The sequence below is a fragment of the Dichomitus squalens genome (genome assembly GCF_000275845.1).
Source record: "Dichomitus squalens LYAD-421 SS1 unplaced genomic scaffold DICSQscaffold_4, whole genome shotgun sequence".
NCBI lineage: Eukaryota > Fungi > Basidiomycota > Agaricomycetes > Polyporales > Polyporaceae > Dichomitus > Dichomitus squalens.
Window position 1 is genome coordinate 859,729 of NW_006766886.1, and position 12,509 is coordinate 872,237.

General features: G+C 54.8%; 3 protein-coding genes across 3 annotated transcripts; all 3 read left to right on the plus strand.

Annotated features, from left to right (window-relative positions):
* Positions 1–32: 32 nt before the first annotated feature.
* On the plus strand, positions 33–1,885 carry DICSQDRAFT_100039 (MFS general substrate transporter; the record flags this gene model as incomplete). Its single annotated transcript, XM_007362466.1, has 8 exons — positions 33–215; positions 272–337; positions 401–561; positions 626–684; positions 741–816; positions 868–1,024; positions 1,076–1,565; positions 1,626–1,885. The coding sequence occupies 8 exons, from the start codon at positions 33–35 to the stop codon at positions 1,883–1,885; spliced, it is 1,452 nt and encodes a 483-aa protein (XP_007362528.1).
* A 1,390-nt stretch (positions 1,886–3,275) lies between these two features.
* Positions 3,276–7,250, plus strand: DICSQDRAFT_100044 (oxalate decarboxylase; the record flags this gene model as incomplete). Its single annotated transcript, XM_007362467.1, has 19 exons — positions 3,276–3,564; positions 3,622–3,778; positions 3,842–3,945; positions 4,045–4,599; positions 4,670–5,299; positions 5,355–5,428; positions 5,483–5,506; positions 5,562–5,604; positions 5,658–5,685; positions 5,743–5,760; positions 5,842–5,898; positions 5,974–6,063; positions 6,122–6,163; positions 6,270–6,381; positions 6,460–6,665; positions 6,731–6,765; positions 6,818–6,881; positions 6,948–7,070; positions 7,131–7,250. The coding sequence occupies exons 5-19, from the start codon at positions 4,923–4,925 to the stop codon at positions 7,248–7,250; spliced, it is 1,413 nt and encodes a 470-aa protein (XP_007362529.1). The 5' UTR covers positions 3,276–3,564; positions 3,622–3,778; positions 3,842–3,945; positions 4,045–4,599; positions 4,670–4,922.
* A 2,455-nt stretch (positions 7,251–9,705) lies between these two features.
* Positions 9,706–11,557, plus strand: DICSQDRAFT_159789 (uncharacterized protein). The gene is made up of 2 exons (XM_007362468.1): positions 9,706–9,999; positions 10,060–11,557. The coding sequence occupies exons 1-2, from the start codon at positions 9,835–9,837 to the stop codon at positions 10,846–10,848; spliced, it is 954 nt and encodes a 317-aa protein (XP_007362530.1). The 5' UTR covers positions 9,706–9,834; the 3' UTR covers positions 10,849–11,557.
* Positions 11,558–12,509: the final 952 nt, after the last annotated feature.

The window sequence follows — 12,509 nt, forward strand, 5'->3', positions numbered from 1 at the left end:
GGTCCTCGCCATCTCTCCTCTGCCTCCTTGGAATGCACTGTGCACAGGATGCTTGTCGTCAGCAGTCCGATGAGGAGACAGCTCTCCTGGCGTCACCGGAGCGGAAGGTGCTGAAGGCCCCGACGCCGCTGCCGCGCCTGCAGATATTCGTTCTGCTGCTCATGCAGCTCGCCGAGCCCATCACATCGCAGTGTATATATCCGTTCATCAACCAAGTATGACTCCTTACCTGTTCCTCGATGAATTTTTGCCTACTTCTATTATGCTTCAGTTAGTCAGCGAACTCGATATCACGGGCGGAGACGAGAAAAAGGTCGGGTACTACGCAGGCATGATCGTGAGTGCCTCACATGATAATATGAGATGACTTGTGAAACTCACCTCCCTACGTCGATTGTAGGAGTCCCTGTTCTTTGTAACAGAGGCAATGTTCATCATGCAGTGGGCCCGGATATCTGACCGCATTGGTCGCAAACCCGTTCTGCTCACGGGAGTCGGAGGCCTCTGCATATCCATGCTATTCTTTGGTATCTCCAAAACGTTTACCGGTCTCGTGATCAGGTGGGGTAATACGGTTCCTGTGCGATTCGCCTTACTCACAATGCTCTATGTGCTTCCGAGATAGCCGTTGCTTGGTCGGAATGCTCAATGGCAATACCGGCGTCATAAAAAGCATGATTGCAGGTGAGATGGTTGTTTCTGTGCCATTCTGGTTGAATTTGACACTGGGTTTCGGCTAGACCTTACCGACGCGTCGAATATGGCTCAAGGCTTCGCTATGATGCCTGTTATGTGGTCCGTAGGGGGCACCATTGGGTGCGTTCTCCTTTCCTCTGAGAACTATGCGATGTTAACCAAATTTCATAGACCCATCATCGGAGGCCAGCTAGCGCGGCCTCACGATCGGTGGCCGGACATCTTTTCAAACCCATTTTGGCGGTACTATCCTTATTTCCTTCCATGCGCCGCATCGGCGCTTTTCTCCGCAGTGATCTTCGTGGTCACTGCGGCTCTCTTGCGTGAGGTAGGCTCGCCATGCATACCGTTATGTCCCGGGCGCTGACCATCTGCCCAGACCGTTCCGAAACAGCCTGTACGCAAGAAGATAGTCCGGTTCGCCTCTGACGATACTCTCGTCAATCATGAACCTTCTGATTCTCCCGCGAATGTTCCCATCCGCGCGCTGCTCACGAAACCCGTGGTATGGTCGGTGCTCAATTACGCGGCCTTGGCTTTGCTAGAGATCTCCTACCGCGCCATTCAGCCCCTGTTTTTCTCGACACCGATCGAGCTCGGAGGCCTCGGTCTCCCTCCGTCGACTATCGGCACCATCCTTGGTTGCTTCGGGATCATGGACGGCATATTCCAAGCGCTCTTTTTTGCGAAGTTCGTTGACCACTTCGGCCCCAAGCGCGTCTTTTACGTGGGCATGTTCATGTTCATCCCTCTCTGGTGCTTGTACCCGATCATGAGCATCCTGGCGAAGGCGGGAGGGATCACAACCGCTGTCTGGCTTCTCGTCTTCACCCAACTCGCGCTTTGCGTGATCATGGATATGGCTTACGGTATGTGCCTAGCCGCTCTACTGCCTGGGTTCTATTTCGGTCACTAAAGGATGTGGCCAGGCTGCACCTTTATATTTGTTACAGGAGCCGCGCCCAATAAGCAATCGCTGGGGGCCACTAACGGCATCGCACAGTTGGCCGCTTCCATTGTGCGCGCGATCGGCCCTGCGGGCGCGACATCACTCTTCGCGCTGTCCCTCGATTGCAATTGGGTCGGCGGATATGGCGTGTACGCTATTTTCGTCGTGCTCTCTTGCGCGCTGTTGTTTGTGGGCATCCCACTGCCTCGCCGGGGATGGACAGTGTGCGAGAGCTGGTGATGAACAATTTGTGAGTAGCTCTCGCATGCTACCCGCATTGTACCCGAATGCATGCGGCTGACGTCGTGCTCCGAACTTCTGCTCGCAGAATGATAGCACTCGCTGATGTACGACCTTCACGACCCAAAAACGGCCATTCTAACGCTCTTTGCTGCTCCTCTCCGTGTGCCTTGCAACTGTCAAAACGCTATTGGACGGATGCACTTCGTTAGCTTGCTTTGCTTGGATGCTGCTGCTGAAGAAGTTCAGTCACCTGTACAACACCCCGCTTCGCCACCGTCACATGTTGACCATCTTACGCACAGCTCGGTCCGCCGAGGAGCTGTTCGATTACCCTGAAGTTCTAGACGATCACCCAGTCGGGGAAGGACGAAGCATAGACCTGGTTCTCTATTCAGTAGACAGGGTTTGGAGAAGGTCTGTAGCATGCGGCTGCCGAGCAGCCTCGGGACCCTGCGGAGGCGGACATTTCTCGGCAGCGACGTCGGGTGCTTTGTCTTGCGCAAAGGCCTAGGAGTGCCGCGAGCGGGTCTCTCCATCGCTCCCGAGCTCGAAGAGCGTAGCAAACACCTCGCTAGCGCGCCGAATTGACCCTCGGGTGTCTACTTTTGCGTACGGTGTCATGTACCCAGCCAAGTGGTGCCTGCATGAGGATGCGGAGTCGAGGAGTGTTCTCGGAACCGTACGGGTGGATGCTACGATAAGCGACCACGAATAGCCGCGTTACCGCTGCAATGGGATGGCTCTGCTGGGAACGGTACGAGCATTCGCGCCGCAGGCTTCAAGCAACCCGACTCCGGTTACCTGTCAGCCAGTATTGAGCCCACAAATCATAATAGCCTTACCTTGAGGGCTGCTGCAGTGAGACATCATTCTGTGGCCACTCCGTCGTCCCAAAACTGCTGTCAGTTTGCAGATACTCCTTCTCAATTTCAAATCAAATCAATGTGGAGTGAGTATTTTGACAGATGCCGTACGGTCGCGAATGGCTTGGCAATCAGCGTGGAAATCCAACCCGGCGTCGTCTATGTACTTCTCCGGTACACAGTACACAACCGCGAGTCCATAGTGCCTGCCAAGTGCGCTTGGCTACTGTACCCAGAAGACGTAGAGTTTAACCAACCAGCCTCGCGTGGTTTGAGCCTCGGACGCATTGACAGACGCCGGGTGTCGACTCCTCTCTCTTCTGTACCACCACCAAGGTCGCGACCGCGACCGCGAGCACCATCGTCATCACCACTCACGCGCATCCTATACGTGCCTCACGAATATCGTGGATAAATCTAATTTGACGCACATAACCGGGCAACTCTTCCTAGTGCGTTTTCTGATGTCAGTCATCCGTGGCTCATGAACACTCCATATCCACGGCTCACATTATGACTTTTCTAGCAGTGTACATCCCTGAACTAGTGCAGTATCCGCTCCTCTCCGGCTTGCGTCCTCATTCTCAATGGTCTCTGGCCTAATGGAAAAAGTCGGAAGTGTCCCTATAGTTTGTGGACGGTCAGCATTGCTGTCCCATGCGCTCCCGACACTTCCGCATGAGACGCTCCCGATTCTTTCCAAAGGTCCCCCTTCCGTTCGCGCGATTTGTTCCGTGCCTAGCCCCTGCACTGCGACGGTCTATGGAGATGCTCTATGCAGAGCAGATTGCCGACGATCTCACGCGCAATAAGGTAATTGAAACAGCTTCTTCGGGTAGCATTCTCAACACCGAAACTGCAGGCGAGCAGGCGCATATTTTTCGGTTGATTCCAAGAATACCGCCCTGCAGAGCCCGTTATTGCCCTACCGCTCACACCCCGAGTTGTGACCAATGTCCTCTTAGCTCGACTACCATCCTGCCGGCATATATGCTGGTCAGGATATGAGATGATGGTGCTTGATAAGGTGGGCCATAATTTCTTTCCGTCATTCTTTAGTTTCGGATGCTCGCTAACATACCGTCTCTAGGGGCCAACTCCGGTCTCCGCCAGGACTGAACAAATGATATGCGTGAAATGAAGTAATGGAGGATATTTCGAAATCACTTTCACAAGTCACACGTGCTACCATTGGTTAGTCCCCTTCCGTTGCGGAAGGAGTCACGGCTTGGATTCAAGTAGACGGCAATACCGTCCGCTTTGAGCCTGCTAACGAGAGGAACCATTGTTTAGCGTTCTAGAGGACGCTGATTGGAGACCCATTCCTGCTGTCCGGTGGACATGGCAACGTCGTCCTGTTGGAATCCTGTTCTCCTTCTCAATATAGGGGGACAAATGCCCTCGTCACCCGGGCCCATGTAATCTTTACTCGACACACCTCCCTGCACAGAATAGTCGAACATTCTCGCTTCATTGCGAGGTGTCACTCAAGAATAGGTGGACTCGTGCGCCTCTGTTGCCGAGCAGGCTCCACGACGGCCTTTGCCGACAGATGGCCATCACGTCGCCCACCTCCGATCCCCGCAGGATAAAGATAACTCAGGATTGATGCTCGGTGTTGGGTGCGTGCACTATGTTCACGAAGCCCTGGTACTCGCATGCCCGTCTCGGACAGGACCTGAAGTAGTCGATCGACCGTATTTGTGTATCGGTCAGCCTATCCTCGAAAGAGGTGTATCGGTATCCTAGTTTTCCCATCTTGCTTGGAGGTTCTTCGCATTGTGCACGCGGTCTGTATCGGCATCGCTTCCATTGTGACAACGGTGTAGGGTCGGACCGTAGGCGGAGGTAAGCCTCCTCATCACTCAGCGTCATTTCAGCACAAGCGGAGCCCTGAATGTCGTTACCCGTGATGCAGCACCCGAACTTCTCCATTGCGCCGTGGATGTATTCCGGCCGACACCTCACGACGTGGGGCAACCCAACATGTGCGGAAGGAGGGCGACGGGAGAATACGGACATTCCCCACTTCGCTTGACGGTCGCGTTACATGTGCTACGAAGCGGTTCAAACGAACTTCTCTCGTACACGGTCAGCGCATATAAGAAGCCCTCGAGATCGAGCTGGAGTCTTCAGCTCGCTCAGCTCTCATCCACCTGTCAAGATACACAATGCTCGCCTTTAGCAAAGTCCTCTGTGCTATCCTCCTGGCTGGCCACGCCTCGGCTGCACCCGCTGCCAATAGCAGTGCTGTGTCTTCCGTTGCGTCTCTCAGTCTGACCTCCGAGGCGGTGGGCGCAGCTCCCTCCAGCACGGCCAATTCGGCGAGCGCCTTGGCCTCCGGTACGTCGTCGGCCTTGCCTGCGTCGGAGACGGTGGCCTTCGCTAGCGACGACCCCAACGATATTCTGTGGTCCCAGAACTCCACCACCAACCCTCAACCCATCCGTGAATCCTTGGGCGCGAAGATTCTCGGACCGCAGAATATCCCTGTCGCCCTTCAGAACCCCGATTTGCTGGCGCCGCCTACTACGGATTCTGGTAACATGTAAGTTCTGTATCTGATGGCATTCTATCGGCCGCAGTACTAAGTTAGCCAACAGTCAGAATGCCAAGTGGCCTTTGGCGCTCAGTCACAACCGTTTGCAGACGGGCGGATGGGCTAGACAGCAGAATGGTAGGTTCTGAGCGGAGGCAGCGACAAATCCATCAGCTGACAGTACCTTTGCAGTGGATGTGATGCCTATTGCGACTTGTGAGTCTGCCTGAGTAACGTTGACGATGGCGGAGACCTTATCCAGGCACACCAGCCATGGCGGGGGTGAACATGCGGCTCGAGGCAGGCGCGATCCGGTACGTTCTCTGTACGTGCGACCTTCATCGCACATGCTGATGAGCACGCACAGTGAGCTCCATTGGCACAAGACCGCCGAAGTGAGTTCACTTACCTGGATTCAGACACGAGCAGTTCGCTGACGGCAGTGGATTCAGTGGGCATATGTTCTCAAGGTTCGCCCGCGACGTGTCCGATACGCATAGCTTCTAGATTTCGCGGAGATTCTGACCTGCTATCTTCGTCTGCTACTCCAGGGTTCTGTGCAGGTGACATCTATCAACAGCGATGGCCAGAACTACCTCGCCACCGCAGTGCGTATTTATTGTACTCCGCTCCAGCTATTTTTGTCACTTCTCACGCTGACAATACCGTTCGTGACGTAATAGAACACGGGTGACCTTTGGTACTTCCCACCTGGCATCCCGCACTCCCTCCAGGCCACCAATGACGACCCGGACGGCGCGGAATTCCTCCTTGTTCGTTCCGTTCAAACTTATCTTGGACTCGCACATGAGCTGACCGTCATTTCCCAAGGTCTTCGACGACGGCGCCTTCAGCGAAGACTCGACATTCCTGGTGTGTAGCCGCGACGCTGTCTCAATTAATAGCTCACGGATGCTGACCGGATAACGTCACATTCATATCATTTTTGTGCATGGTCATGCTTTGCGGTCATGCGCAGCTCACGGATTGGCTTGCCCATGTGCCCAAGGAGGTGTTGGCGAAAAATTTCAAGGCGAGCATCTCGGCGTTCGACCATATCCCCGGGGAGCAGCTCTACATCTTCCCTAGCGGTGAGTTGACGGATGGCCTTTACAAAGGAATGGCTGGATGCCCCCGACACCTTGATTGAACGTGTCTCGTTTGCATAGCGCCACCTCCCGCCGACAGCAAGTACATCGTCTCCGACCCCCAGGGCCAGGTCCCGAACCCCTTCGTCTTCCACCTGTCCCAGGTGAATGCGACTAAGCTTGACGGCGGTTCGGTGAAGGTGGTCGATTCCACCACCTTCACTGTCTCCACGGCGATCGCTGTTGCTGAGGTAACTGTCGAGCCCGGCGCGATGCGAGAGCTTCATGTGAGTACCGGCGCATCGACGACATGTCCGCACCAAAAGCGTGGAATCACCAACATAACTTGTAGTGGCACCCCACTCAGGACGAGTGGACTTACTATTTGTGGGTTCAGGCACGTGGATCATGCTTGAATAGCTGCTAATTCCTTCGACAGGGAGGGCACAGGTCGTGTGACCCTCTTCGGCGCGGAGTCCAACGCACGCACCTTCAATTACCAGGTGAGCGTAGCCTCTTACCTACTTCCCTGTCTTGGAATCGACCTATATCTGACACTCCGCTCCTAGCCTGGTGACATCGGTTACGTGCCCGCTTCATTCGGCCACTACGTCGAAAACGCGGGCAACACTACGCTGCGCTTCCTCGAGATCTTCAACACGGATCGCTACCAGGATATCAGCTTGAACCAGGTCCGTCCTTCGTGGCGCCATCACCGTCCCTCGGGCTGATCCTTGCGCGATTTTGTACAGTGGCTCGCTCTCACCCCGCCCGAGATGGTCAAGGCTCATCTCGACCTCGACGACGCCACCATCGCGCTCCTGAGCAAGACCAAGTACACCGTCGTCGCCGGTTCTCCCTCCTCGGCGTAGAAAGCTGGTGGGTCCCACGTAGCGATCGCGGCGCTCGCTTCTGCTTAAGTCGCTTGAGTACTATGTATGTAGGATGATGCTCCGCTTCTTCGGCTCGGTATCTATTACGGTTCAACTCCGCGAGTTGTGTATGCGGCGCCGGGTGCCAGGCTTCGTACTTCTCTTGTGACTGAACGCTGGGATATCGGTGGTGGTACTAAGTATCTGATTATGCCCTCGGAGACTCGGAAATTCCTGAAGTGATCTGTACACGTTCTCTAGTAAAATAAAATAAAAAACAAGATTGACATTGTCCGTGTCCAATCAATGCTTTCTCTGATTGACTCCGCATGCAAATGCACGTGCCTCCGATGATTCCTGTCGACGGCCTGACGGCTTAGAATCAGCTGCAAGCGGTATTGCGGGCTGCAAGGACAACACCCATGCCTTGAATCTTGGCTCCGCGAAGGTCCCTGGCTGGCGATACGCGGCTGAGATGGTCAGCTCGCTGGTTTATCTAAGGCGTCTTGCCAATCGTTGACCGTTGCGAAGCTTGACACTCTTGGACTAAAGACACAGCGCTCTTGAAGAGGATGACGTTGATGAACTCCGAAGGGTCAGCCAGTAGCATCGAAGTGTTGATACTTGTAATGACATTAAAGCGGTGATGGTGACAGGGCGAATCACAAGTCCGAAAAGTGATCGCAGCAGTCCTGATGAGCCGAACATGATGTGCGGACCGGCGGGTGCATTCGACATTGAGCTACGGGTGAACGAAGGGCCTTGTGGGGCGGCCCGAATGCCCCCCTGGCAACTCTCGCGTGCCGACGACGAGCGGGAGGAGGGCATACCTGGGCAGAACAATATCAGGGCGATGTCTTTAGGACCTCAGATGAGAAACGGGATATGTCGGCGCACCGCTCACTCCGTGGGCCGTGGAGCACTATGGCACGGCACGCTCGTGAAGCGTTATCAATGTCGGCGAACTCCTCTTGTGAAGGTCAGGCTCATAAGTACCGCAGTTTTGTCTGGCATAATGTGGGATGAGTGGCCGCCGGAAGTGGAGTTGTACTGGGGCGACGCACAGCTTATACGGTACTCACGGGCGTCGCCGAGAATCAGTAGAGTTTAAGCTCGGAGGATCCAGGTTGTCGGTCCTTATGGAGAGCATCGGAGCCATCACCATTTGTGCTTACGCCGGCCTATCCCTGTGTGATGACGACGACGGAGGACAGGAGTAAAGCGGGTTGTGGCCAACATCCTATGTTCTATTCCGGCATCTGCAATGGGCCTACAGCCTGTCAGTCGCAGTCTATAGTTTGACCGCTAGATCCGAGTCGATGGGATGATTCGGGACGAATATAAGGTGGCTGACTGCCATCAGCTGTCTCGGATGCTGTAGAGTTGGGGGTTGTCCTTTAGTCGGATGGATGGATCAACATACACATGGGCGATGACGAGCGTCGGGCGGGAACAGTATTGGACACGGTGGTGACTAGTCTCGTGGGTATGGCGAGACCATGCAGTGACTGAGATGTCAGAACGTATTTGCATGCATGTCGAGTCCAAGGTGTAGCAACAGTGCCAGCTACTGTGCTGTTCACGAAGGCAGCTGGGCGCCGAAGGTGTTGTACGTCCCCCGTCTACATGGCTTGCATGTTCACTTGGGTATCACCACAGAAGACCACACTCCCAACGTACCCCGATCTTTCTCGGTTTGTGGCGAGACCCGAACGAGACTGCTTACTGTAGACTTCGGGATCGTCTCGGTGCCGAGGGCTCCAACCTGGGGTCGTCGCCGCAGCTTCGCTATCAGGCTTATCACTGTCGAGCCGACGCGTGGACTAGAAAGGTGTTCTATGTAAAGCCCGGCCTACTTGTGACGGATGGATCGCAACTAATTGAATGCTCTCCCCAGGACGCAGTGGTTGGGCAGTCTGAATAATCATCATCATCATCTCGAACATACATGAGAAAGCACGGAAGGGCAGGTCAGGCGGTCTTACTATGCGGATTCAGGCTGCAGTAGGACCATTTTGGGACCGGCGGGTGGGGCAGGGAGAATGGGCGATCAGGGTGAGCCCCTAGACCTAGGTCGGTGGCGTTGCAGAAGCAAGCCTGTATCTACTTCGCATTGACAGTGATGGGTGTGATGGTCGCGTTGGGACAGATTTCACATGTTATAAAACTTATCGCTTTTTTCTTGGAAGCTTGAACCCCGTTTGCCACAGCTCAATTACCCCAGCAACTCAAAACAACCATCCTTGCTGTACGATACCGAGTATTGTCCTATAGAGTTAGTTGTTCTGAGCCGCGCTTGTGAGGCGCTTCATCGCATTGCGGGCCTCTGATTGGTTGGTTCACGATGTAGCGCTTGCGGTACTGCCTCTGCCAGATTAGGAACCCGATTTACGTCAGATGCTCCCGCGGGATCTGGGGCGGCATGTCCACTTAAGTATTCTCCAGAGGCTGGCTGTCTACACCGGCCCCCAGGTTGGAGGTACCATCGGCCAGCACCACGCCCTCGAGTCTTCGGCAGCCTTCTCACCTTGCAGTCATTGTCAGAGGCATCCTAGTACTCAGTGCCGTGCACTAACCCAAGCCAATGCCGACCGTTCCCTCAACCTGCGTCCCGGTCAATGCTCTCGACTCCGTCGTCATCCCCGAGGCCGGTCTACTTCCTCCCGACGAAGTAACCAGTGGCCCCACCCCCGATCCCGAAACGGACGATGTGATGCTCGTGCAGACTGACGATGGCATGATCCTTGAGGTGAGTTGCTTCCCCTCTGATACGCTTGCCTCAAGTACCAACTCTTCACCTGATGCATAGGCATCCCCTTCTCAATGTCCTCCTCAGACCATCGCGAAGCCTCACAGGATTGAGCTGGGATCGCTCATTCTTCATTCGCCTTCATCTATCGTAGGCACCCCCTTCGACTCGTCACCGCGTTTCGAGTACCCGTTCCCACCAGCGGGAGACGTCATTGACCAGCTGGAGCCCTTGGTCCCGTCCTTCCACATCCTTTCACCGTCCTTCGCATCATTCCCTCCCCCCACACCCTCCTTGCCGCCCCCGCTCCCCCTCTCCTTTCCACCCAGTGCAACCCCCGCAGCCAAGCCGCGCCCCCAATCTCGGTGCTTCTCCCCTACGCATCTCAAGCTCAATGCTCGTGAGCCGCCAGTGCCGCCAGGCCTAAGGCACAAGATCATCAGGGACAACACTGGCGATTCCACCACCATGATCAGTGTCATGGGCTTCGACATCGGCGGAGCGACGAGCCTAAACCAACCCAGCCGCGGCCGGAGGAGGAGCGGCAGCCTCAGCGGCCTCTCCGACAAGCTGCGGCTCCTCACCCAGACGCCCATCGACCCCTCGGGCGTCGCGCGTGCAAAGGAGGCCGCGAGGATAGGCGCGAAGCCGCCGCAGGCACACGAAGTCGACATCAAGTGGAAGAGGCATAGCCTGGCCATATGCGAAATCGATCGCGAGCACGACACCGATGATGCCACGGGGGGCCATCCCGGGCACGATGTCATCGCCGACATCTTGCGCGGCAAGTCGAGGGGACGCACGAGGCCTACGCTTACCCACAGCGCGTCTTCGATGTCGCTCTCATAGGACTTCGGTCACCTCGGTCGGACGCTGCGCTGTCCGAGAGACCCTATCCTCCCTTGGATTGACAGGCATCACACATCTTACACGCTTTCCTCCTACCCATCCTTCGCCGCCTGCGTTTCCGACCGCCTTTCGGCTTTGAGCACCATACACGTCGCTCTTGCTCCTCAGGCTTTCGCAGGCTGCTGGCCAGTCTCGAACGAACGGATACGCCCCTCATATGTACAACGCGCGACTCGAGTCGCAACTCTCCGCGTACCTCACGTCTTACATTGCTTTTCCCGTTACTTGTGCTGCTGCCTAAGCCAGAGCCGGGTTGACTTAGGGAAAAGCGCATGCGACGGACGAGTACTTTCGGAGTTCTTTTACTCTCATTATCCCTGTTCTTGCGTCTTCTGGTAGACACACGTGCACGGTTTCGTCTTTCTTGCCGACTGTGTTGTATTCGTATCATGCATTCTTTTATGACCCTCACCACTATCCCTAGAAACTTACGAAGCCGTGCTCCTCACCGATTTTGATCTTCTGTTTGGGCTCCAATCTTGGCTTTTGATCCTCTCTCCCGCATTGTATCGATTCGCTCTCATCCATCCCTGGTATATGTATACCCGTCGCCATCCATCCATCCATCCAATCAATCCAATCCCCTATCCCCCTGAATCCCCTCCCCATAAAATAATACGCCCACTGTCACGCTCGCTCTCGATTTGCTCTGTCATTACCACCCGCTCATATACGACTGCCTCCGCACCGACCACTCATTCACACAGCACCCGCAACTGTCATGTTACCGTTTCCGTGCGCGATCCCTCTCTTTCGATGACATATCGGGTCTCGGACTCTGGCTGCCGTACCATGTATGCGCTACCTTACGATGCTCCCCGGAAACGTGCAACGTCTTGCACCGTATACATGTCGGTCAAGAACGGACGACTAGCGAAGATGTTGTGGAATGTAAATGATATCAAGTACCACATCGGTCTGGTATTGCCTCTCGAAGCGTCTGTGAAGATCGCTATTGCACGCGTCGGCGTCTGCTGCCTGTTAGCTTGCTCGGGTCTTTGGGTTGCTTATTGTTGCGACGTCGTACCGTACTAGCATGACCCCAGAAGCTACGACCCATAACGTATTTCATGGATATCTCCCTCCATTCCTCTCCAATACATTTCAGACTTGGCACACTTCATTTCCATCCTGGACAGTACATATGGGTGAAATATGAAGAAAATCGGTGGAGGTTTGCATTGAGCATCGCGGAATTACACGTCTGACCCCAGAAGCTACGGAAAAGCGCCCATAGATTGTCATGGATGGTCACAATGCCGAAGACTGCCGATTCAAACACCGCTGTTATCAGTCGTTTGATAGCGAAGTTGGCCGGGGCAACATTGTCGAAGCGCTCAGATTGAAAGTCAGCTTTATCTCGGTCAGTGGCTGAATGTCACGCTCGAGAGACCTCTTCCTATCTTTCGAATACTGCAACCCGGAACCCTTCGGAGACTGAACAAGAAAGTTTATTGAGAATGTTCAGAACACTTTGCGAAGTTACAGAAAGATCGGCGCTGCAGATCTTTTTGTGGCAGCTCACCAAGGTCAGTAAACCCTTGAAACCCTACTGAGATTGACTTGTATCGGGAGCAAATCCCTTCCGATTTCCTTCTTTG